This window comes from Alexandromys fortis, unplaced genomic scaffold (genome assembly GCF_014885135.2).
Source record: "Alexandromys fortis isolate MF-2015 unplaced genomic scaffold, M_Fortis_MF-2015_v1.1 scaffold_114, whole genome shotgun sequence".
In the NCBI taxonomy this organism is placed as follows: domain Eukaryota; kingdom Metazoa; phylum Chordata; class Mammalia; order Rodentia; family Cricetidae; genus Alexandromys; species Alexandromys fortis.
Genome location: NW_026068046.1, coordinates 2,888,331 through 2,914,036, shown reverse-complemented (window position 1 = coordinate 2,914,036; position 25,706 = coordinate 2,888,331). Strand labels below are relative to the sequence as shown.

Genomic DNA, 25,706 nt, shown 5'->3' with positions numbered 1-25,706 from the left:
TTGTCTGAGGGAACTGAAAGCTTTGGGGGTTTTCCAGTCTTTCCCAAACACACAGTTCCTTAACAGTAAAACCAAGACCTGCCAGGAAGCATAGAAAGGCTGCAAACACCATAGCAGCCTCTTTGCATGTCCTTTCTTTAATGTTACCAATGTTACAATGACGTGACCAGATTTCCAAAGACGGTAGCCTTCAGTGTCAGCATCAGGACAACTGCCAATCGGCAGGAAGTATTCGTTATTGAGGTCAAGCCTCAAAGCAACCGAATCCCACCCAGGGTACAGAGAACACCTGCATTCTCTTCAGTCACTGTAAAAGAACTCTGGCAAATTGAATACTGTAGAAACAACCCCCAACCATCGAGCTGCAGAGTGAAGCAGGCAAACCAACCAGTCATATGGCTTGGTGCAGGAAAAAAATCTACAAGTGTGCTTGCTTTTTAGTCAGCTCTGCTGATGGCACATAGAAACCGTCTTTAGCAGTTTGGGGTTTTGTTGTTGTTGTTTTGTCTTTTTAATAATAGCTACTGAAGCTATTTAGATGAACAAGTCAATTTGTATGTTTCAATTCTATTGATCAGCCTGTAATAGAACATTTGCCAGCTAAGCCACTGAATTGATAAGTGAATCCAGTCTAAATACTCAAAGTTCTAAATCTGTATAAAAGTCAGCATTTATGTCTGAGTTATTCAAGAAATGGGGCAATCAGATGACTTGCCTTGATACCCAGTTTTTTTCTTTTTAATTTTTTATTTTAAATTTTGTTTCCATTTTACAGACTAACCATAATTCCCCCTCCCTCCCCTCCTCCAGTTGCTCCCACCTCTTGCCAACCCATTCCCCATCCACTCCATGAAAGGGTAAGGCCTCCTGTGGGGAGTCAGCAAAGCCGGGTATATTAAGTTGAGACAGAACCAAGCCCCTCCCCTCTGCATCAAGACTGAGCCAGGCATCCCACCATAGGGAATGGGGTTCAAAAATTAAACTCTTGTATCAGGATAGATCCTGGTCCAACAGACCAAGCTACACAACTATCCCTCATGCAGAGGGCCTAGTTTGGTCCCAGGCAGGCTCCCTAGCTGTTGGTCTAGAGTTCCTGAGCTCCCAGGAGCTCAGTTCCCCCTTGCTCATATAATCCCTCCTCCCTCTCTGTAACTGGACTCCCAGAGCTTAGCCTGGTGCTTGGCTGTGGAACTGTGCATCTGCTTCCATCAACTGGATGAACGTTCTATGATGACAGTTAGGGAATCATTTACACAATGGAGTACTACGCAGCTGTAAAAAGCAATGACATCATGAAATTTGAAGGCAAATAAATGGAACTAGAAAAAAATTCATCCTGAGGCGGAAATTATTTTTAATAAAAAATTATATTAAAAAAAGAATTACTTATTTCCGAAAAAAAATTCATCCTGAGTGAGGTAACCCAGACCCAGAAAGACAAACACAGTATGTACTCATCCATAAGTGGATACTAGATGTAAAGCAAAGGATAACCAGACTATAACCCACAGCTCCAGAGAAGCTAGGTAACAAGGAGGACCCTAAGAGAGGCACATGGATTGCCCTGGGAAGAAGAAATAGACGAGATCTTCTGAGTAAACTGAGGTTGTGAGGGGGGTAGTGGCAAAGAGACGGGAATAGGGGAGGGGGAGGGGAGCAGAAGGGAACTGGGTGGTTGAGTTGAGGGAGGGACAGAGCGGGAGAGCAATGAAAGATATCTTGATAGAGGGAACAATTATGGGATTAGGGAGAAACTTGGCGCTAGGAAAATTCCCAGGAATCCACAAGGCTGAGCCCAACTAAGCCTCCTAACCGTAGTGGAGAGTGTGCCTGAACTGGCCACCTCCTGTAATAAGATTGGTGGATAGCCAATTTGATGACTTGTTTAAAAATGTTGTTTAATTGCAGCAGCAGTGGCAATGATAGTGGTGGTTTGGTGTTTTTGCATTTGTTTTTGAGACAGGGTCCCTTCCTGTATCCCAGGCAGGGCTTCAAACTCATGATTCCCCCACCTCAACCTGAGTACTGCAATTAAAGGCATGGGCTACCCACCAGCTTATTTTTATGATGTAAAATGAAAATGTAGTGCTATAATAAGGTAAGAATTCTCTACAAATGGCTTATCATATTAATGATTGATCATAGAAAAATTGAGCTTTTAGTTCCTCTCCCAACTTATGGGCTCAATAAAATATTATGAACCAAATCAGAGAAAGTGTAATTTCGGGATTTTTTTTATTCTTTAGGATAACCCATTCTCTACTATGTGACCTTGGGATTTTCTAAGATGACCCATTCTTTGTTCTCTCCACCACATTCAGATAATAGAAAGAAAATATCAACTGTAATTTATACCTTATACCCCAATATTTTCTTACTTTTGAAAAACTAATATTATAAAACACTTAAGGTTCAGTGAATGCTAATCATAAACTGAGCCACATTCTATCCTGTGGTAGAGTTAAATGGATTTGAAGACTGGATTGGGAGTCCAACAAATTCCAGGCCTTTTTCCCTATGTAACTTCTAATGTACTCCCTGAGGTCTTGGAAATGAAGGATTGGGCCCTTATTGGCTAGGTGATGTGACTGTGCAGGTCCCTAGAAATCTAATAACAGTCTTTTACATAGATTTAGTGCCTCGCAGTTAACAAAATGCTTTCACAGCCAGAATTTCATTTGACCACCACAGCCATCAATTGTAGTTATTCCCAATTTACAGATAAAGACACCAAGGCCCAGAGAGGTCAAGTGATTTGCCCAAAGTCAAATAGCTATTAAGGCTCAGATCTAGAGCTAAAACGCAGGTCTTCCCCTGGTATGGCACTATTTCCACTGCGTCATGCCATGCTGCCTTGGTCCTTAAAATAATTAATCTATAAATCATCGCCCCACTCAGTCCAGCCACCTTGGCAGAGCCTGACTCCTCATTTCAATGCTGACAAAAGGAGACAAATAATCGACTCTAATGTACTGGCAAGTGTGGGTGGTTCAGGACAACTGGCTGGCCTCCAGGCAAAGAGAGCATGAAGGAGACAAAAGGAGGAGAAAAGCTGTTTATCTGGTTAATCCTGCCCTCCCCATTCACAGGACTTGCTGTGATGCTTCCTTGGTTTGCCCAGGTCAGACATGAAATGGAATACCTAGTAGGATGAACGCCATCCCAAAAGACAGGTGTAGAAGCAAACACTCTTTGCCCACTGATATTCTTCTATTTTGTTTTGTTTTGTTTGAGACAGGGTTTCTCAGTAGCTATGGAGCCAGTCCTGGAACTCCTCTATAGAACAGGCTGACCTCGAACTCACAGAGATCTGCCTGCCTCTGTCTCCCGAGTGCTAGGATTAAAGGCGTGCACCACCAGTGCCCGGCACCCGCTGATATTTAGTTCAGCCATAGTAACCCTTCACTTCTGATAGGTTTGCAAGGGGCCAGCTGATGACAATGTCCTCTTTTTCTAACTAAATATGCAGTGACCCATTTGTAAGTATACCTGTAAAGAACAGGGGTCCCTGGTGCTCTCAGGTACCAGAATGTCACAACTGAATCATTTGTTTCTCCAGCCGAAGCTGCTGCTCCAGAACATGAACAGGTAGGATTACAAGAGAGGTGGAGATTGCACTTCACAAAGTCACAGGACATAGAAACCCTTGCCATGCTGTGAGCAATGGGACACCTCTGAAAAGTCACTCTCATAATTTGTAAATGTGCTTGGGTAGCAGCTCATAAAACACTAATTGCCCAGGCACAAAGTGACAGCTTCATTTAAAGGTCCATTTGGTAAAATGATGAACATCACATGTTCCAAACCCTACTCATCATAGTCCCAGACTTTCTAGCTGGAAAGAAAATCAGGAGAAACACACTCTTTTTAAAAGATGAAAACAAGAATTCTTTTCCTCCAATGATCAATGGGGATTTTTTTTTTTCATGCACACAAAGTCAAGGTGAGGGAAGCAAAGTGTTGGGAAACATGATATCATGTGCAGCCTGCCCAGGCCAGAGATCTATTAGCATTGCCATCCTTCACGGGTACCACTAAGGGAAAGAAATCACATTAATATCCTGAAATTTCATGTATTTAAAAAAGTCTATTTCCCCAAACGTGAGTTGTGTCTGAATCATCCTCCTCATAAAGTGCTTTTGCATCCAACCCATGTTTCTTCTCATCTGCTGTATCAATCTGTCCCCAGAAATACATTTCCCTGGACAATAGCGGAATTAGTGGACAGATAACAATGGAGCCAATTGCCAACGAACTGAACATTCACCAAAGCAAACTGCTTTAGGAGCTACAACCAGATTGCACCTAGCTGTGTCTGTGAATAATCATGTCATATGAGACTTCTCCCAGCATTGGATCTGAGAGTTCTTTATAAGATTTCATAGAGTGAGCAGCAAAGTTCTGGAACTACAGCCTCCTTTATTTTCTTTCTTTATTTTCTGGAAACAGGATATAAAACCAAACTTATAAAATCCAATAGAATGATTATATATTGACAAGCAAAATGAAGCAAAGCCTAACACCCTCTCAGGAGATGTTTCCTCTGTTTAAAGATAACTGAAAAGGGCAGATGGTGTGTGTGTGTGTGTGTGTGTGGTGTGTATTGTGCATGTGTACGTGTATGTGGAGATGAGAGATCAACAGATCAGCCTCTGGTGTTATTTGTTATTCTCAGAAGTCAAGTCATCTACCTTGGTTTTTGAGACAGTCTCTCAATGGAACCCAGAGCTCGCCAGTTTGGCTAGGCTTGCTAGACAGGCAGCAGAAGGGAACTTCTTGTCTCCATTGCCCCAGCCCTAAGATTGTAAATGCACACTGCTTTTACACGGGTGCTAGGGATCGAACTCAGGTCCTCATTCTTTTGCAGTAGGCAATTTACGACCCCATAGCCTCCAAAATGTGGGTTTTTTTATTCAACATGTGGGTATTCATATGTGGTCTAAAATTTTAAAGTGGAGAAAACTCTTGCTGAAACACTGATTTCCAAGCTGGCAAACAGTAGAGAATTGGAGACTAAGCCCAAAGCCTAGTAGAATTTACTTCTGTCCTCAGAAACGGCCTGACAGAGCCATAGCTGTAGGGTTGGTGTTCTCATTTCTCACTGTTTTAACTTCCTTCTCACCAGGTTTGGTGAAGACATTCATTTTGTGAAAAGTTATATAAGGAGCTGCTTAGAGATATATTAACCTACTTTAAAAATGTACCTGCAGTCTTCTGGGTTTCTGTCCCCCAGCTCCAAAGAGTAACCTGAAGACAGGAAATTTCAGACACAAAGACTGATGGGTGTTTGGGAATGAGGAATTTCTTGGAATCTTCAAATCATAAAAACTTCTGCTTTTTGGTCTTAAAAAAATGCTATACTAAAATAAATAGGATGAAAGCATTGTTTCATATATGACTTCACCTACGCATAAGCATTAATAAGTTGCTTTAATTTTTAAAATGTGTTAGACTACACAGATGAACTAATCAACAAGAAAGTCCTTAAATAGGAACAAGTTAATACAGAGCAAAAGGCTAAATGATATGCTCAAGTTCAGGTGAGAAGAATAAAAAAAGATTGCGAGAAAGAACTGGTATGCTGTGATTTGGCAATTTCCTATCCCCAAATGAGGCATATATGCACTGTGCAGTCTCTTTTAGTAGTAGTAATATTACCACTAACCATAATGACAGCAGCATTTGTGGGGGCCTCTCTAGGTATATCACCATATATTAACTAACTCACCTTTCATAAAATTTCATCAGGTGGGGTTTTAGTTATTTCTATTTTACAGATAAGAAACGGAGGTTGCGTGATTACTAAATGGTAGTGTCAGGATTTGAAGCCAGGAAGGCTGGCTCCATACATCTGAGCATCTCCTAAGTTCTCTTCGAGCACTAAAATTTTGTGGATTGACAAGACATAGAGAGTATCTTGGGAATAAAAATGAAAAAGGGGACAAAGAAAAGGGGAATTGTAAATGGCTATCCCGGGCTAGTGCTAATGCTGAAAATGTGCTGTTTCCATTTATAGACAACTCTAAAATGAAGGCAGACCTGAGTAACCTTTTGATTGTTAAACTGGAGATATCAGTAGAACATAAAATCTGTTGAATTAATGCACTGATTGATCTTTAAAAGTCCAATACTAATTACCTTAAAACTAGCGAGAGTAGAAGAGTGTGTGCTACTTTAAAATCAGCTGTGAATTTTCTACGCATTCCTGTGACTTTATAAAAATGCAATGCGGTACACCTTCCAAGCGGCTCTGCTGTTTGGCCTGTCTCTTATTCACCTTCTGCCTTCAGCAAAATTTAACAGGTAATTAGGTTGTATTATGACCTGAAATGTTAGTCTCCTTGACAGTCTTCTCTTCCTTGTAGAGGAAAGAAAAATAAACTGTCATGATTGTAGCTCTGGTGTGTGTGTGTGTGTGTGTGTGTGTGTGTGTGTGTGTGTGTGTGGTGAGTTAAAGCATAGATTTCCTTTTGTGTAGAGCACAGCTGTTAAATATCTCCAGTTGTCCACAGATCAATCTAATATAGCATTATCCTACTATCTGAAAGCAGTTACATATGAAGAGTGGAGGGAAGGTTATCTCTTAACTAATTAAAACCCAAACTCTTAAGAAAAGTCAGAAAGTAGAGCTAAAAGACAGTTGCCTCTGAAGTCCCCTCCTCTTGCCATTCAACACACCCCATACCCTTGCTAGACACTTTGGGTTCTGCTCACCAGAGTGCACTCTCCCTTTCCTCTCTGGCTCAACTGTAAACAAAAAGCAAGCCCCTCTCCTTAGTACAGTTGGGAAAAGAAAGTCTGTATGGAAACCAGAGGGTGCATACAGCATATGCACATCTTCCGCTATCTAAAAAAAATCAGCAAGCCCATCTTTCTTTCTGCAAAATACTGTGCAGCAGTGACCAAATTCAAAGGTCTCACCCAGTGTACAGCTGTCCAAAAGGTGTCCTTTATAACTTGGGACGATTCTCACACCCTCTTTTCCAAGAGAGGGATCACTATAGATTGTTTGGAAATACAATAGAAATAAGAATTGTTGGCCCACGCTTGGCTCAAGACCTGTTGTCATAGAGAAGAGCAAGCATGTGTATGAATATGGATTGTTCCAACCTTACCCATGACCCGAGCAGAGCAGTCAGTGGCAGTCAGCCTAGTTCTGATGCCCACTTTAGAGGCTGGCAGCACATAGGTACCCTGGCCAGAGGTTAAAGAAGGCTCACCTGAAAGCAATTACCTTGCAGCTCCCTTCTGTGTGGTTCCCACCGAGAATGAGTAGGGAAACCTATGGCACATTTTATTTCTTCATCCCTTTCAGCGCCTGCTGAATTTTATTTTAACTTCCAAGCCCAACTTTGAAACTAGAGTTTCAGAAGCATTGCTATTGCAGCACTGACTGGAATATCAGGGTGCATTACTCTGAAACAGAGCGACACGGCTACAGAAATCCTGGCAGGCAGAGAAAAGCATTAGGCAGAGTCCTCCTCTGATTGCCTTCATAGTGTATTTTCAACACAGGTCATTACTCGTGGCATCATAATGACTTGATTAAGAAATGTATTCTTGAGTAGTAAGCTTCATCCCTCAAACAAATAAAACCACAAATTTGCTTGAACTGAAAATCGCTTGCTACTTTGGCTCTTTAACTATCATTATAACATAAATTGTAATAGTTATGGCTATCTCTGAGAGTCCGTGGGGATTGTGCAGCTGTTGTAAATAAATGGTATTACAGTTGAAGATATGTGACTATAAAACCACAGGAAAGGTAGTTGAAGAAAGAACACCTGGTTTCCTACAAGCTTCCAAGCCCTGAGTATCACAAGACAGGAACTATGTGCTTTTAGATGAACCCGGCAGGTTAGTGTATATTTTTGCAATACAACACTGTGCACATTTACTACAGACAGTTTAAAAAACTCTTAAGTCCCAAATCTGTCCCTATGGTAGTTGAGTTATACCTACTCTCAAAAACAAAGAGGACTTTTACAAAATAATTTAAGTATTACAAAACAATTTGGTCTTCTGATAGAATTCACAGCATGTAATGTTTGGATCCTTTTTGCAGAAGTTCAAAATTAAGGGCAAATATTATTAGCCTTGACCAAGAGATTATGAAACTGAGACCAAAGCATGTTTTCAAAGACCAACTTCCACGTTCTGGTAGAAAATTTGGCAAATATGAACAGATGATCCATGGAAGACACACAAGTGGTCAATAATTTTTTTTAAAAAAAGTTCAACCTCATGCTCATTACCAACTGAATAAATGCAAATTTGACAATAAAGTACTGTTCTCTCACTCTCCTATTTGGAAAATCTCACTACCAATGTTCCTAAGGACAGGATGAGATTGGCTCTATGAACCAAGTCATATGAATTTTTTGCTATCTTGTGCATAATTCAGTAATCTCTCAAATCACACCTGGAGTATTTTATCTGGAGTCATTTATTACAAAAATTTTGCTTATAAAGATATATGTTGTAGAAATATTCATTTACAAAAATGTTCAACAAATCATAAGGTACAAGAAAAAATGGAAACAAGAATGCTAATTTCCAACTATGGGAGAATGAAAACAAGTATTTATTATGTAGTAAAATATTATACAACCATTAAAAGCCATATTCCACGAATACATGTTAAGACTGGAATTATAGAAATAAAATATTAGATGAAAAAGGAGAACACAATGCTAACTGTCATGCTAGTTATATGTATTTAAATGTATGAAAATTGTACCCCCAGAGAAAGATAATGGGAGGAAACAGAGTAAAGTATTAATAGAAACTGTCAGATCATGATGTTCCCTACACATTTCTATATTTTCCAATGTAGGGAAACTTTGAAAATAAATTATCCCTTTATACTCAGAAAATATGGATGGAGCTGATAATTTTTGAGAAACAAAATATCAAGTTACTTAGAAAAGAAAGACACGATTCTGATATAAGAATGGGCACTTGGTAGTCATTTAGGCTACTGAGATAAAAACTCTATCTGATGTTGAAACCTTTATTCTTGAGATACTATAAAAGTTTCATTTTTGGGTTTCAAGGGGGTGTGGTAACCAACTAAGATTATATCGCAGTGTTTATGTATCTGCTTATAAAATTTTTGTAGGGGCATAGTTCATAAATTTCACGTAAAGAAATTCTTGACCAAAGTTAAATGTTAACATAGGACTGGAGAGATGGCTCAAAGGTTAAGAACATTTATTCCTCTTGCCGAGAACCTGAGATCAATTCTCAGCACTCATAGGGTGGCTCACAGGCATTTACAACTCTCAGGCACTCATGTAGTTCACATTCATAAACAGAGAGTATAGAAATCTAAACAAAAGGTTTTAAAATTTAGCAAAGTTTAGTTGAATGAACAAATGGATTAGTTTAGTGTGATTGTATTTAATAGAATCAAACTCTAATGTAGATTTTTGTTGTTTTACTTTTATTTTTTGCTCATATCTCATTAACCAGAAATTTAACAACCTGTATTGGGATCACGCTGACAATTCTTGCCCATATAAATGTTTTACACCAAGCTGAAACTACCTTGTCATTTGATACATGAGCCTATTCACGGGCCTAATTAGAGTAAGAGAAGTGATCATTGTATTATGTATTTTTAAAATAGTGATTACTGTTGTTCTACAGTTTCCTAAGAGCCTGTATATGTGAAGTCACTTATATTTTTAGCAAAACCCTGCTATATAAAGTGATAATATTCCTCCCATTTCACAGATACTAAAATTAAGAATCAGGTGGGAAACAATGCCTGGTATGCAGACCAGTAACTAATTGGTTCATTCTTTTCAATACTTCGCAAACTCTTTCCTTTCTTGTTCTTACCTTCAATTCTTCCAGATACACTAGGACCTTCTCTGCCCAAATCACAGCATTACCTATGAAAATTGGGTGACGAGTACATATGGCTCATCCGTTTTTCAATTTCATGTGTTAAATTAATTCAAAATAATGTTATCTTTATAATGAGGGGAAACACCTACAAAAACTCAAAGTTAATCACACAAACTAACTAAAATTAAGTCTTTTTTTAAAAAAAAAGAAAAAGAAAAAAGTTCTTTCCCCAAGTTCTACCCACCTTTCTTTGAGAGTTCTGTTTTCTTCATGAACTCAACTCTCTTAATGATTAAAACCAAGAACACTTTCTTTGGGAACACTCACAACATAAGTTTCAGTGCTGTGCTTTCTGAATGATTGTGCCACAATCAGGAAGTCATAGCAGAAGTTATGACGGGTCTGCCAAGCACGGACATTCCTAGATGAAAACTGGAAATGTGGGTCACTCGTCTGGTTGCTTTGAAAAGCCACCAAATGGTTTTGCTTAACTTTAATTGTCTTAGTAAGCCATTTCATTGCCTGGATCACTCAGTTGGACCTAGCTGGATTTCATCGAAGCCAGGCATCACTGAGTGTTGTCATTGATAAACTCGTAGCCAGGGTCCCTTGAATGGAGTTCACTCTAGTCAACTGTAAGGTTTCAAGGTGCTTGCAGAGAATACTAGCCTGTGGCCCGAATTAAGGCAAACTGAAGTTGTTTTTGAACTTGAAGTCAAATTTATCTTCTTTCTTTAACCAGAAAGTGGCATTACACTTGCTATCAACGCCACCATGTTTACCTGCCAGCCTCACGTGAAAATGTGGTTGTGTGTGGTTCCCTCACTAGATACTCTGATTTCCATTATGATGTAAAGTTTACTGAGTCCTGATATACAGGGCAATCTAAAGCAGTAAATCCTTCATAAATGGAATGGACCTCATTGTATTCTTTTTTGTTGAATTGTAACTCCAAACTTTCAAGCCACTGGATTCATTACAAAGTAACCAACCCAGGAAACCCCATTCTAACTCATAGAAAATAGATCCTGTCGTTATTGAAAACTGTAGTGGCTCACTTGAGTCTCTAGTTGGAGCAAAACAGTCCTCAGCCATATGATGAAAGTCAAGAGTTTATCATTATCAGGCACTTTCCCAGGAGATAAAACATAGCGTTGTCCTTCCATAGCTGGTACATGCTGGTGAGAATGAGGAATATGAAACAATTCAGAGTCAGAGGTGGGGGGTTTCCATCACCCCAGAACTCAGAAAAGCTTCATGATTCTCGATGCACTGGATTAAGAATCAAGGCAGTACATAAACTGTATTTCATCTTTTTTTTTTGTAGGCCCATAATAGAAATCTACTCTCCATAGATTTTGATCATATGACCCGCACGGGAAAGATCTATGACGACCATCGAAAATTTACCCTTCGAATTCTTTATGATCAAGCTGGTAGACCTATTCTGTGGTCTCCTGTAAGCAGATATAATGAAGTGAACATCACATATTCACCTTCGGGATTGGTCACATTTATTCAAAGAGGAACCTGGAACGAAAAGATGGAATATGATCAGAGTGGAAAAATAATCTCAAGAACTTGGGCTGATGGAAAAATTTGGAGCTATACCTACTTAGAGAAAGTAAGTATGTGGAAGGGAAATGAATAAGAATATTGAAGGCGGCCCTAAGTACCCAATTTTATGAGCACCTTTTCAGGAGGAAAGTCTGTGTTCTCATTGTATCAATAACAAAAATCCACTGTGAGCCTGTAAGGATGGGCTGTTTTTCAACTGAAAACATCCCCATCCCCACCCTCTGCCAAGTACTTTTTCAAACTGACGTCAGGATAATGGCTTAGCTTTCTCCTCATTTGAACATATTTGTTCATTCCACTGAAAAGGTATCTGTATTATTATGAAAGCTCATACTGAGAGAAAATAGCTAGTAAATTCCAGCACTCTGTGTTAATGTATCTCTGCTCTGGTAAAAGGCCTCTTACCCAACAAATAAGAAATTCCTTTTATGTGTGTGAGTGTGTAGCCAGTGAAAGTTTTGTTGTACACATTTGAGGGCTAATTCTCAAAAGTCATTAGCCTGAGGGAGCAGTGGCAGAGAGTACTAATTGGTAATAGTCTTTTGTGTGCTAAGCCTTCAACAGCATCAATAATGGGAGCTTGTGCCCTCTGTCTGGAAGAAAAAGGATTATAATCCCACCACACGAAACACTGGTGAAACACTAGCCCCTACACAGCAGAATAGTTTCTCCTCAGATCATTACCAGTAGACAATAAGAACAATTAACCTTCATCTGCCATTGCCATCTCTGATCTCCTCCTGAGATAGGAAGTCTTTTCCTCCGGATTCAGTCATTTCAACTGAATTTATCATTCCTGAATTCATTCCTAGGAAAAGTAAAGGCTATTTTCCCCCAGGAAAATTCAAAGGCAACCAATTGCAAGATTACCCACAGGATCTCTTAGAAGTATCACGAGAGCTTATGGCGCACGTGGCAGAAAGAGGACAATCTGTGAGCTTCTGATATAACCCCAAAGTTTGGTTCTCAAAAGGCGCTGGCACCTGTGGCTCCATGTCATCGTCCAGTTAGTGGACTACATCCCAGAGTCAGTTGCTGAAGAACTCCCCATGTCAGGACAAAGCAAAGTTTGCTTAGGAGCATAAGGAAGAGGTGATAGTCCTCTGCCTTTTCTATACTCCCTGGGTCCATCCTTCCCTTCTGGGAAAGCTTTCAGGATGTGTAATCTGTATCCTACACAGGGGAAATCTGTGTCTCACAGAGCAAATCTTTCTTCTTTTGAATCTCAACAAAGAATGACTTGGAAAATCCTGTGGCTAAAGTCTACAGTGTCTAAAGCAATCAAACATTAATGGAATCCAAATATTTGGTAGCATCTATACATATTCAAAACATTTGATAAGGCATCATTTATTGTTAAATTTGCTACATATGTACATTTTAAGAGATATGTATTTTAAGACCTGCATATTAAAATATGATGCCCCTGACTCAACAGTTCTCCTTGCAAGCTCCTCCATGTGACTTGAGAGGTAGCCAGTAGTCCTTAGGGCACCCAGGGGCTTATTGCCTCACCAGGACCAGAATGAGCAAATTGCCTGAAGACAGTATCATCTACGCCTCCTAAGACTCTTCCTGTGATGCTGTTTATATAATAAGAAAAACATCTATTGAAAACTTAAAATTCCGTCCCACGTGCAGTTTTCTCTGATAGCAGTGCGGAGATATGGTCTCTCTTTCTCAAAGTAACTGTTTATTTCATCCAATTTCCTTCTGGAATCACACAAAACAAACTTCATATCAGTTCTCTTTCTATAAGGTAAAATATTTAGTGGGCAATGGTTCCGTCAAGCGAAACAACAGAAAAGCGCAGCATGGAAGTATGTCCCTATATTCCCAGCCTTAACGAGGTAGAACCCAAGGCCTTCACAAGTTCGAGGCCCCTGTGTGACCCTTTCTCAGAAATATGCAAAAAGGGAGCAGAAAACGCGGATGTGTTCCTCATCTAGAATAATGTTAAGAGAAATTTCAATGATTTCCAATTGTTTACTGACCAGTGAAACAAGTCAAGTCATTTGGCCTTTTAGTTATTGTGTCTTTTTTTCATGTGTAATTTATTCTTTAAATAAAAGGCTCACCACTTGTTTAAGCAATTATAGTGTACACAAGTCCAAACCTACAAAATACATAATTATGAAATGCTTTCTTACTTACAAAATGGCTGTGTTCATAAGATTTCTAGTATCATCCATATTCTTGCCTTAATTTCCTAATTCATACTGAAATTGATTTTAGTATATTATTATCACCAGTGATAAGCAACTAATTCACCTGAATAAATGCACGGCTTAAACGAAATAATGTAATACAAAGCACAAAGATAGATAATTGAAAATAGCTAGGGCTTGCTTCAACTTGATGGTAAATCAAAATAGGGACAAACAAAAGGAAAAGAGGAAAGGAATAAAAGAAAAGAATCTGAAATTTTTTTTTTATTCAAAGGAAACTAAAGAAAGATGGTTGGATTTTATATACTTTTTCAGGAGCTTTCTGTTCTGGGGCTCCTCTTGGTCTTTCTAATCCTGTAGTTTAACATGGACTTTGTTACCACATTCGTTCAAGGAGACAGGAGAAGGGCAGGGATGAAGGTATTACTTCTTGTAGTACGTAGTAAGAATGATCAAAATTTAAAATCTCTTTTTTTTTTTTACTCCCAAATACTCTGGCATTATGTCTGCAAGGTCTCTTGCCATGCTGACACCATGATTTATTGAAAATCAGAATCATACTTTTTTACCTTAGCATGAAATAATGTTGTAAAAAATCGTTTGACTTTCTCGAGAGTAGGTGAAAGTTAAAAAACATCATTTTGTGAACAATGCTTTGTACTCATTAGGAGAAAAATAATTGTTTGGCTAAGGATTGTGGTTGCTTAAATAGTCTCTTCGCTATTAAGAAAATCAATTATTATTTCTTAGTTTTTCTTCATGTAGTCATTAATTTTCTCCCTAGATTTATGACACTTCTCTAAGTTAATTATATTTTGAAGACCGGTGCAGCTAAGTTTGTATTATATCTAATGTAAATCTTTCAATTTCCTAAAAATCATTCTTACAAGCTCCATTTTTAAAATGCACTTAAATATATTTTATAATCATTTAATAAGATGGTTTAGTTTTGCACATGTACACAAAATTGCCTATTCGGGGTTGTTTTCAACGCCTCACTGCAGAGACAGAGCAGTCTTGGGCTTGCCTTCCCAAGTAGCCCCACACTGCCATCTGGTGGTTTTGTGAATACTATACCTTTTCAAATTTCTACTTTCATTTCTAGTCTTTTTCAAATAAGTTTACAGTCATGATTGCTCTCCTTTATTTTCCTTCACAAAGGTTTCTTTTGCGGCATAATAATCCATTAAAAAGCAAACTCCTCCCACTCTATTATTCGGACTAATAAGAAATGGCTTTTTATCCGGCAGTAGCACAGTGGACATTGGATAGACTCACAAGCATTGTTTTGGAACAAACTGATAATAATACCAATCCAAAGTGGAAAAAGCAGCCAAATAGAGCTAAACGGTATTGTGACAACAAAACAATTGCATTCAGGGGATTGCTAATCATGTCTTCCATTTTTTGTTTTATCATTAGCAGGAAGTTTTAAAGCAGACTTTGGAGGGTGGGGGCTTTGGAGGCAACTCAGAGTCAGTACCGTAGAGGTCAGAACTCAGGCACTAGTTTGCCATAGACTAGAGGAAACAAACAGGGAAAAAGAGTACAATAACAACCCAGTGTAAATTTTTGGCAAAGCTAGCACAATGGCTGGAACAGGCAGGATGGTACAGGATAATGTGTGGCAGCCATATGGTGATTGTCCCTGGCCCACACCACAAGTGACAGATGTCATCTGTTCTTGGAAAACTGACAAAAGAGAGTGGAATGGAGCTGGAAAATCAGACTTTCGGAGTGGAAATAATACAAAGGTATTTTCACCAATTACTGCATCTACCCACCCACATCAATGTTCTACCACCTGCTGTTCCATTCATAGGAACAATTCCTCCTGGTTCTATGGAGTTTGCATTGATGGGAGAGAGCGGGCCTCTCTTCACGTCCTCGGGCCTGCACAGGAGCATGCCTTTTATTCAGGCGGGTTCGCAGATCACAATGATAGAGCTACAAGATGTGGCAAGCTGCAAAGGTTCCATTTGACAGGGTTTGTGCATCTATTTCAGGATCTCCAGGCATAACGTTGGTAGAAAAGAAACAATGACTAAATGAACAAATGGGCACTGACTTCATGGCATTGACATGCAACTGAAAAATCAATAATTTTCAGAAGTATGGGAGGGATGTGCCATTGCATAACACACACATAATATTGCATTATGATTCTGCCACTTTGAAAATTCAAGTTGCCTGTGCTTACGTAATTAAGATTCAGAATTATTCGTGTGCTATTCATGTAGAACATGAAAAGATGCTTATTGTTTTCATAACATCAAGTTCAGAAGTTGAACTTAATAGTTTGTTTGGTAAGGTAATTCTCAAAAGAGTTAAGCTCCCTTAAAGAATTATATTAGAGTGCCTGGGGTGGATAAATTTTATTTTCATCAAAAGACAAAAATTAAAGCACTGAGGATGCAGCACAGTCTATAAAACTGTTTGCTACACAGGCATACGGATTTGAGCTCAAATCCCCAGCAGACACATAAAGAGCTAGGCATGCATAGCTTCACACTTGCCTGTAATTCCAGTGCTGCGGGGAACAGAGACAGGAGGGTTGTTGGGGCTTACTGACCACCAGGACAGCTCCAGATTCGTGGAAAGACAATTTCTCAGAAGAATAAAACAGAAGGTTAGAGAACAGGATACCCAACATTCCTCTCTGGCCCATACAAGTGCATATACAGATGTATATGCCCACATACATAAACGCACACGCACCACACATATGCAAATGAAGTAAATTCTTTTAAAAATGAATTTTAACTGACAGTGAACTAGAATCTTCCCTCAAATAGTGCTTTTGTGTTTTTTTAAATAAATTGATACTGATTTTCTTATTCTCTGGTCCTGGGGACTCAATTTACAACCTCATACACGTTAGGCATGTATCAGTGAGCTATATTCTCAAGCTTTTCAAAGGCGCTTATTTTGAGACAGCCTTTCTAAGTAGCTTTGTGACCCTTCTGCCCTCTGCCTCTTGAGTAACCTGGATTACAGGCCTGTACCATCAGGCCTGGCTTATGTTTCTATTTAAAAATGATAAAAATATCAACCAATATTAATATTTATATTTATTATATTTAAAGTATTATACTATGACAAATAAGTGATCATAAATTACAAATCTCTTGTGTGTTGGGGGTATATAACCAGAGAATTCTTCACCTCTAGTGCATCACTCCCTTAATATTAACATGAATCGGATTGAAACATGCAGAATTAAAGTATATATTTGAAAATATGTATAAGAATATTCAATGTGCGTTTTTTTCAGGAAGACATGGACTATATAAAATCAACACATTTAGGTGGCTCAAAGTTAATACCTGATACACCCTATCCACGCTTTACCTCCCCCCAATCCATCTCTACATAGAAGTAGCAGTGACCTTTCTCACATATCAACCTGACTGTTTCTCCCACCTCCTCGAGGATGTGCTTCCACTTGCTTCAAGCTTTACGGTGGCTCCGCTATTGCAAACAGGCTTAAGTACAAATGCCTATAACCTCACAGCACATTCTAGATTCAGCTGCATTTTTACCATTCGCTGCCACTACCCCCAAACCACACATGTGCTAGCCCCACAAAATTCCTTTCATTCTATAGGAAAATGACCATTTTCATGGGCTTCCTTAATCCTCCGCCTCCTCCTAACAAAGGAGGGGCTTTGCCAAGAAGTCCTCTGTCTGTCAGCATGATATATTTCCCTGTCTTTGCCTGGCTAGGCTCTAGTCATCATTTATGTCTCATCTCGACTGTTCTGACCCAAGAAGTTTATTCTGGCCTCACAAGTCTGGGATAATTCTTCCACCTCTACTTTCCAGAAGTACTTTGTATATGCTCTGTGTTAACTCATTTCATATTATATACTATAATTGCTTGGGTACTGCAAATCCCATGAAAGGAAATACCATTTTTGTGTTACTACTGAAGCCACCTGGATCTGCCACAATCCCTGGTACACAGTAATTGCTAAATAAATTTATGTTAAATGGATGAGCATGTGTTTCTTTTAATCTCTTCAACATTGGTTTTATAAATGATAGTATTTTGGTTTTGTCTCGTTTCAGTCTGTGATGCTTCTCTTACACAGTCAGCGGCGTTACATCTTTGAGTATGACCAATCAGATTGTCTACTGTCTGTCACCATGCCTAGCATGGTGCGCCACAGCTTACAAACCATGCTTTCAGTGGGCTACTACCGTAACATCTACACTCCGCCAGACAGCGGCACTTCTTTGATCCAAGACTACAGTCGAGATGGCCGACTGCTACAGACTCTGCATCTAGGGACTGGGCGCAGAGTTTTGTACAAGTACACAAAGCAAGCAAGACTATCTGAGATTCTCTATGACACCACTCAGGTCACTCTGACGTATGAAGAGTCTTCTGGAGTGATTAAGACAATACACCTGATGCATGATGGGTTTATCTGCACAATCAGATACAGGCAAACAGGTTTGTTATGAAAGGGGGTGGCATTATATACTGCCATTCATAGTCTTTTATATTTTTTATGATCACATTCATAAAAAGAAATGTTAACCTATGTGTTTGACTGAACAAGTTTCTGTTTACTTCTCATACTGTCTTCCACTCTAAATTTAAAACACATTACAGCTACCTGAAAGCTGATTCGTTAATAGCATATATTGTATGTCTGTCTCTCTCAGTTTTCAAAACAATTGCAACTTCAGTACTTATCTTAACCCTGTACTTGTTCATATCCACCCCTGCATCTTCCCAAAGATCTATGTACAAGACATTAAGGTCAGAAACTAGCTCAAGCCCAGGGTAACCTCTATAAGCCTCAGTTGATGACAAAAGTCAGAATTCTAGGATTTATTTCAGCCTTTGGATTCATAACATGTCCAAAGCCAGACAGTTACTTGAATGCTTGAATGTTGAGCATTCAAGTAACCTGAAAACCTGACCAGCTGACTTTGTAGAAAAGGTTAAATAAAACAAACACATTTTTCCAATGATGATAGCAAGAAAGTCTTACATAATATCAGTTTTTCCCTCTGGGCCACTGGATGGGTTATTACTTCAATAGTCCCTATAATTAAATTGTTCTGTAATTACGTTATACAATATTTTCAATGTCTAGTGACTAATATAAATGCACACATAAATACACACACACACATATGCCCAGGCATCAGACATCAGAGACAAATTTATAAAAGGATATAATTTTGAATATAAAAGTATCAGTACTTAATCAAAAAACCTGTGATTGTTCCTGTTTATCAGATGGCTCCTTTCTCTTTTTATTTTGGTTCTTATAGGACCTCTTATTGGACGTCAAATTTTCCGATTCAGTGAAGAAGGTCTTGTGAATGCACGATTTGACTACAGTTACAACAACTTCCGTGTCACCAGCATGCAAGCTGTGATCAATGAGACCCCTTTGCCCATAGATCTATACCGATATGTTGATGTTTCTGGTAGAACAGAACAGTTTGGAAAATTCAGTGTAATTAACTATGATTTAAATCAGGTTATAACTACTACAGTAATGAAGCACACCAAGATCTTCAATGCCAATGGACAAGTCATTGAAGTCCAATATGAGATCCTAAAGGCAATTGCCTACTGGATGACTATTCAGTATGATACTATGGGCCGGATGGTCATATGTGATATAAGGGTAGGAGTAGATGCCAATATCACAAGGTACTTCTATGAATATGATGCTGACGGGCAACTTCAAACTGTTTCTGTGAATGACAGAACCCAGTGGCGTTATAGTTATGATCTGAATGGAAACATCAATCTCTTAAGCCATGGGAATAGTGCTCGTCTTACACCTCTCCGATATGACCTCCGAGACCGCATTACTAGACTAGGAGAAATTCAGTATAAAATGGATGAAGATGGTTTTCTGAGACAGAGAGGAAATGATATATTTGAGTATAATTCTAATGGTCTGCTGCAGAAAGCCTACAATAAGGTTTCGGGCTGGACTGTACAGTATTACTATGATGGGCTTGGGCGACGTGTTGCCAGTAAGTCTAGCCTAGGAGAGCATCTCCAATTCTTTTATGCAGACCTTGCCAACCCTATAAGAGTCACTCATCTGTACAACCACACAAGCTCAGAGATTACATCTCTTTATTATGATCTCCAAGGTCACCTTATTGCCATGGAGTTAAGTAGTGGGGAAGAATATTATGTAGCCTGTGATAATACAGGCACTCCACTAGCTGTGTTCAGCAGCCGGGGTCAGATCATAAAGGAGATTCTGTATACGCCTTATGGTGACATCTACCACGATACTTACCCTGACTTTCAAGTCATAATCGGTTTTCATGGCGGACTTTATGATTTTCTTACGAAATTAGTGCATCTAGGGCAAAGGGATTATGATGTTGTTGCTGGCAGATGGACCACACCTAATCATCACATATGGAAGAAGTTGAACCTTCATCCCAAACCATTCAACCTCTACTCCTTTGAGAATAACTATCCAGTTGGCAAAATTCAAGATGTCGCAAAGTATACCACAGGTATTAAGTTGAAGACAATTAAGCTGAACTTGAACTAACTTAGTGCTGACCATCTTATTACATAATCTCAATGCCTTTGTAGAGATACTCCTTCATGCCACCTTTTTCAGATACAGTGCTTTTGCATCCTACTTTATTATTCTTTCCCTTTAAGCTGTTTCTATGTTTTATCCTTAAAAGCTTGCCAATGTACCCTCATAAAACAATCAAGATTAAATTAATCAGAAATAAACCCAGTGTCACAATCCATGTGATCTTAAAACCAGTACCATATTATGAGTTTCACTACAGTGAACTGAGCCAATTCCTGGGATTGCCCACAGGCCAATAGATTTCCCTACAAAGGGGAAAGGATATTGTTTTTGAGTGAATCAAATATGGACGAATGGTTACTTTACCTTCCCACTGTCTAAACATTTACAGAAGAAGCATATCTCTCAAGTTTGGAAATGGTTTTGATTGCCTTTTTTTTTCTTTTAAATTTTGTATCTCATAGATATTGGCAGTTGGTTGGAGCTCTTTGGTTTCCAGTTACATAATGTACTACCTGGATTTCCCAAACCAGAACTAGAAAACTTGGACTTAACTTACGAGCTTCTTCAGCTTCAGACAAAAACTCAAGAGTGGGACCCTGGAAAGGTTAGTACAAATTTTAGCTAAGAAAAAAAAAAAAAAAAAACAGAAAAACATCTAATAAAAATTATATTCTATACTTTGATTATTTCTTTGGGGGGCTATTTTTAAATGACTTATGAGGAGGCTTCCATAAGGAAAAGATCAGAAAAGTGGAGCTGGGAGAAGGGAAAAAACTAGGAGATTTCTTGATGACTGCTGCAATAAATACATAAGAGGAAAGAGGATTGTAACTTCTTAAATTCTGAAATCAGCTAGCAACAGCAATAAAGGATTCTGTACAGAGAAAAACTACATGCTAAGACATGGGAGCATTAGATTTCAAACTGTCTGATCATTTCAAGGATGATGCCTTATGAACATGAAAATAAAATGGTTTTGATAAAGAAAACCATATACAGACAAAATAACCAAAGATACTACATTTCATGGGGAGAAAATCTTGAAAAACCATGAATGCTGAAATAACCATGTGTAGGCCAATGATTTCATGAAGGCTAGAGGAGATAAACAGAAACGAACAGGAAGTAAGAAAAGAAAGTGGAAATTCAGGTGGGAAAACTTGATATTTAGGTAAAAAAATATAAGGGAAAGGAAGTTCTAAGTAGATATATATTGTAGAGTTATGTCTTTTATAAACATATATTGACTGAGTTTTCTGTCCTGCCGGGTTCCCGCAGTCATTAAGTTCCAAAGAAATCACACAGAGTTCTACGTTAGTTATAAAAAGATTGGCCCATTAGCTCAAGCTTCTTAATAACTCTTATAACTTATATTAGCCCATTATTCTTGTCTATGTTAGACACAGGGCTCAATACCTTATTTGGCAGGGCGGTCACATCTTGCTTCTTCTGTGGCTAGGTGAGGACTGCAGACTAGAACTTCCTTCTTCCCAGAATTCTCCTGTTCTCACTGGCCCACCTCTACTTCCTATCTGGTTGTCCCGCCTATACTTCCTGCCTGGCTACTGGCCAATCAGCATTTATTTAAAATATAATTGATGGACTACACAGACCATTGTACCACACCAAACATATGTAATATTTGTGGTGTTTATAACTAAAAGCCATTTTTTAAAATGTTAGAAGTTATTGAGAAAACTAGGAGGGTTATTAGTCTTTCCTCTTTTTTAGCAAGCTTGAAGTGTGCCCAAGTAAGAAAAAAATTATAAAAAGATCAGCATGTCTTTCGTATTTTTATAGTTTTTTCTGCTATTTATAAGGCTGTGAGTGACTGAAGGCAGGAACTAAGCTTTACACACTATTTCCAATCTCACTGTGCACAATGTATCCCTCTGCATGCAGTAATGTCACCTCGCTAGTGTCAGTTAGATTGCTGAATGTAAGGTCTGTGTTTTGAACGAGCTAGCCTGTATAAAGTTCCTTCTATGCCCCTCCCTCTGAGGCACAGGGAACATCACAGAGGAAGTGGCATGAAGATCCTAAGAAGCAGAGGTTGGAGGAAATGCTGCAGAAACAGCTTATTAGGGGCATGACAAGCAGTTACATTCAGAAACTCTCAACAGCTCTGGTTGTCTATACCAGACCAATGCTAGATCAATCTAATCAGTGTTCCAGCGTTGGGGTAGGGCTACAAAATCTCACTACTAGTTGAGAAGTTACAGGCACTCAATGACTACCAGGGCAAAGTGTGGAGTCTTCAAGTGTAGGGTCTGTGGTGAGTTGTGCACACTACAGTAGATAGTCCTATGCCTTCATACACATGGGCAACAATAACTGGACTAATTGGACTTGGTAGGGTGTACAAATATAAAAGAATGGAGTGCACTGTGGGGTCAAATACCTGGAAGAAGCTCGAAGTAAGGAGTAAGGAACGAATTTGACCAAAATAAAATATATTCGTGTTGAATGGGAAATTTTCAGAAACCGGTAGCCACAAGTACATGCTGAAAATAGAAAAACCAAAACGGAAAGTTTCTTGTAGCTCTGAGATTGTGGGATACCATGTTTGAACATATTTTCTTACACTCAACTAAAGCAAGCTGTAAAACAGCTGAGAAATCAGTACCTGTCTACCTTCTGTTTTCCCAATCTTTGATGTAGATATTCCAGTGTGGGCTTTTCTTTTAAATAATGACTAAGTGAAAACGTAGAGAAAGAATCACCTTTGCCAGCCTTTTCTTCCCGATAATCACCAGGCTTCCTTCTGGTATCTAACCTTGTGCTACATTTGCCCTGTGCCTTCTCTCCTAGGTGATCCTGGGCATTCAGTGTGAGCTCCAGAAACAGCTCAGGAATTTCATTTCCTTGGATCAGCTTCCTATGACTCCTCAGTACAATGATGGGCGGTGCCTTGAAGGAGGGAAAACACCAAGGTTTTCTGCCGTCCCTTCTGTCTTTGGCAAAGGTATAAAATTTGCCATCAAAGAGGGCGTAGTGACGGCTGATATTATAGGAGTAGCCAATGAAGATAGCAGGCGTCTTGCTGCCATTCTCAACAATGCCCATTACCTGGAAAACCTGCATTTTACCATAGAAGGGAGGGACACTCACTATTTCATTAAGCTCGGGTCTCTGGAGGAGGATCTTGTGCTCATTGGTAACACTGGGGGGAGGCGGATTCTGGAGAATGGTGTCAATGTCACTGTGTCTCAGATGACTTCAGTGTTGAATGGAAGGACTAGGCGTTTTGCAGATATTCAACTGCAGCACGGAGCTCTGTGCTTCAATATCCGGTATGGAACGACGGTTGAAGAGGAGAAGAACCACGTGTTGGAGATGGCCAGACAGCGCGCAGTGGCCCAGGCCTGGCTTCAGGAGCAGAGGAGGCTACAGGAAGGGGAAGAAGGGATTCGGGCATGGACAGAGGGGGAAAAACAGCAGCTTTTGAGCACTGGGAGGGTGCAAGGGTATGATGGGTATTTTGTCTTGTCTGTTGAGCAGTATTTAGAACTTTCAGACAGTGCCAACAATATTCACTTTATGAGACAGAGCGAAATAGGCAGGAGGTAACAAAAGAAATCTCTGCCTTTGCGTCACCAAAGACTGCCTGTTTTTAAAACAAAAAAAAAATGGTTTATTGTATTGGTTTTCTAGATCAGAACTCTGTATGTGTAAATATGGAGGAAAAACATATCCAACTGCCTTTCAATGTGACAGAAGATGGTATTTTAATATTGTTTGTTTAAACTCTTTAAGAAATGACAGAGATTTTTAGTTCTTGTGTGGCAGTATTCAAAAGAACACAAGCTGAACTCAAACAGCTAACACAAATGTTTTCAGAAGCACCACTTTCAATTTGTTGAGCCATGCATATGTTCAACTACATGAAAAGAACCCAAGGCTCTCAATTTCTAGTGTGACACCAAGTTTCACATCTAACTGTTGGCAGGACTTCCAGGCTACTTGAAAGTGTGGTGCAACAGTAGCTGAACCTTTAATCTCAAAAGACTGCCAGCCCCTTCACATTGTCCAGATCTGTTAGAGGAAACTTAAAAGGAAATCTAAAATGTCTTCAAGCACCATCTCCTGGAGTCGGAAACTGTTTTCCCTCCTTCCCTGGTTTTTCCTCCTTGCTTGTTAAAAAGTAAATGCCATGTTGTTGTGCTGTGTTTTGGCGTGTGGTGGCTGGCTTTGGTCTACTGTGCCTTGCTGTGGGTGCAGTAAGCAGGCTGAAGAGCCACTGTTTTGCTTGTGTGTACATGATACCAAAGCAGCTGGTCGATGTGACCTCTCTCATATAATCTGTTTTGACTCAATTTTTTATCCATTTGCCCAGCTGTATTGGTGTCATGTAAACATAGCTTTTATTAACCTGGATAGGAATTTCTCATTTATATATAGGGTGTGCTTTGGTCATTAGTAATCCAGTTTCACATTAGTAATCCAGTATTTATACACTAATCCAATGGCTTGTGCACATGAAAGGTAATATATTAAAAAGTATCTGGTACAATAGAAGAGGTTTTAACAGGTGTACGGGCCTGTGTTGCTGATAAACATATTAAACTACTGCAGAAATTCCCAAGAGCCAAAATCTTAGAAACAATAGACCTTGTATTAAAGTGAAAAAGAGACAAAAGCCAACATAATAAGAGTCACTGCCTCATCATTTCTTCCCATTTAGATTCATCTTTCAAACGGACAATTTTGTATAGAATCTCTCCCAGCCATATGTAGAAAATTGAATTAAGTGAATCCTTTCCAACTTAAAGCATTTCAACTAATTACAGAAGGGAAGACTAGTTTTTTTTTAACCATCATAATTTACGTGGCTATTTTAGTTCTCTGTCTTTAATCCATTTATTTTTATTTAACCATCTATTCCACCTAGGAAAATGACTATTTTCAAGAGGGGTCACTTATTTCATAATCGCTCAAAATTTAGAGAAAGGTCGGAGTTGATGTCAATGTCTGCTGCAGTTTCTCAGTGTCTTATGACTCCTGCAGCTAAAGAAGCCACTTGGTGAGCTTAGAGATGTGTTCCCATTGACAAAGAGGCAGTTTATAAAATGCTATGTAATTGCAAGTTGCCACAAATGAAAATTCATGACAGCACAATGTACCCGGTAGAAAATTCCCATGAGACAGCATCTACCCTCACATCACCAGGTGAACATTTGCTATGTCTGGAGGAGAATTTATGATGGACTGTTCATTTAGATTCTTTCCAGTTACTACCTAAATGCAATATGGGCTTTATGATGACAGTTTCATTGGAAATATGCAAAGTCAAAATCCTGGCTCATGTTAAGATTTTTTTTAAAGAATATGACTCTCATTATACAAAGAAGAATAAGGGAGAGGAAAAGGACCCCAGCAAATAGTAGGAGAAGGTGTATTAAAATATTTCATTCTTAAAACCTTCAGGTTCAGATCATGACACACTTATACATGCACTGAGGATGGGGGAAGGAAGAAAGAGAGAATTCATGAGGAACTCATCATTTATCTTTGTAATTGGAAACACATCAGCTCAAGATATTGTTAATCCAGACTA

The 25,706-nt window shown here is 39.0% G+C and overlaps 1 protein-coding gene across 3 annotated transcripts in view; it reads left to right on the top strand.

The window, feature by feature from the left end:
• Nucleotides 1-23,719, top strand: part of Tenm1 (teneurin transmembrane protein 1) — a 570,621-nt gene extending 546,902 nt beyond the window's left edge. For all 3 annotated transcript variants that reach the window (XM_050118835.1, XM_050118834.1, XM_050118833.1), the window contains 5 exons: nt 11,183-11,479; nt 17,673-18,060; nt 18,894-20,114; nt 20,611-20,753; nt 22,961-23,719. In XM_050118835.1, coding sequence (XP_049974792.1) covers nt 11,183-11,479; nt 17,673-18,060; nt 18,894-20,114; nt 20,611-20,753; nt 22,961-23,719 — 2,808 coding nt within the window. The remainder of the gene's footprint in view (nt 1-11,182; nt 11,480-17,672; nt 18,061-18,893; nt 20,115-20,610; nt 20,754-22,960) is intronic.
• The last annotated feature ends 1,987 nt before the right edge of the window (nt 23,720-25,706 follow it).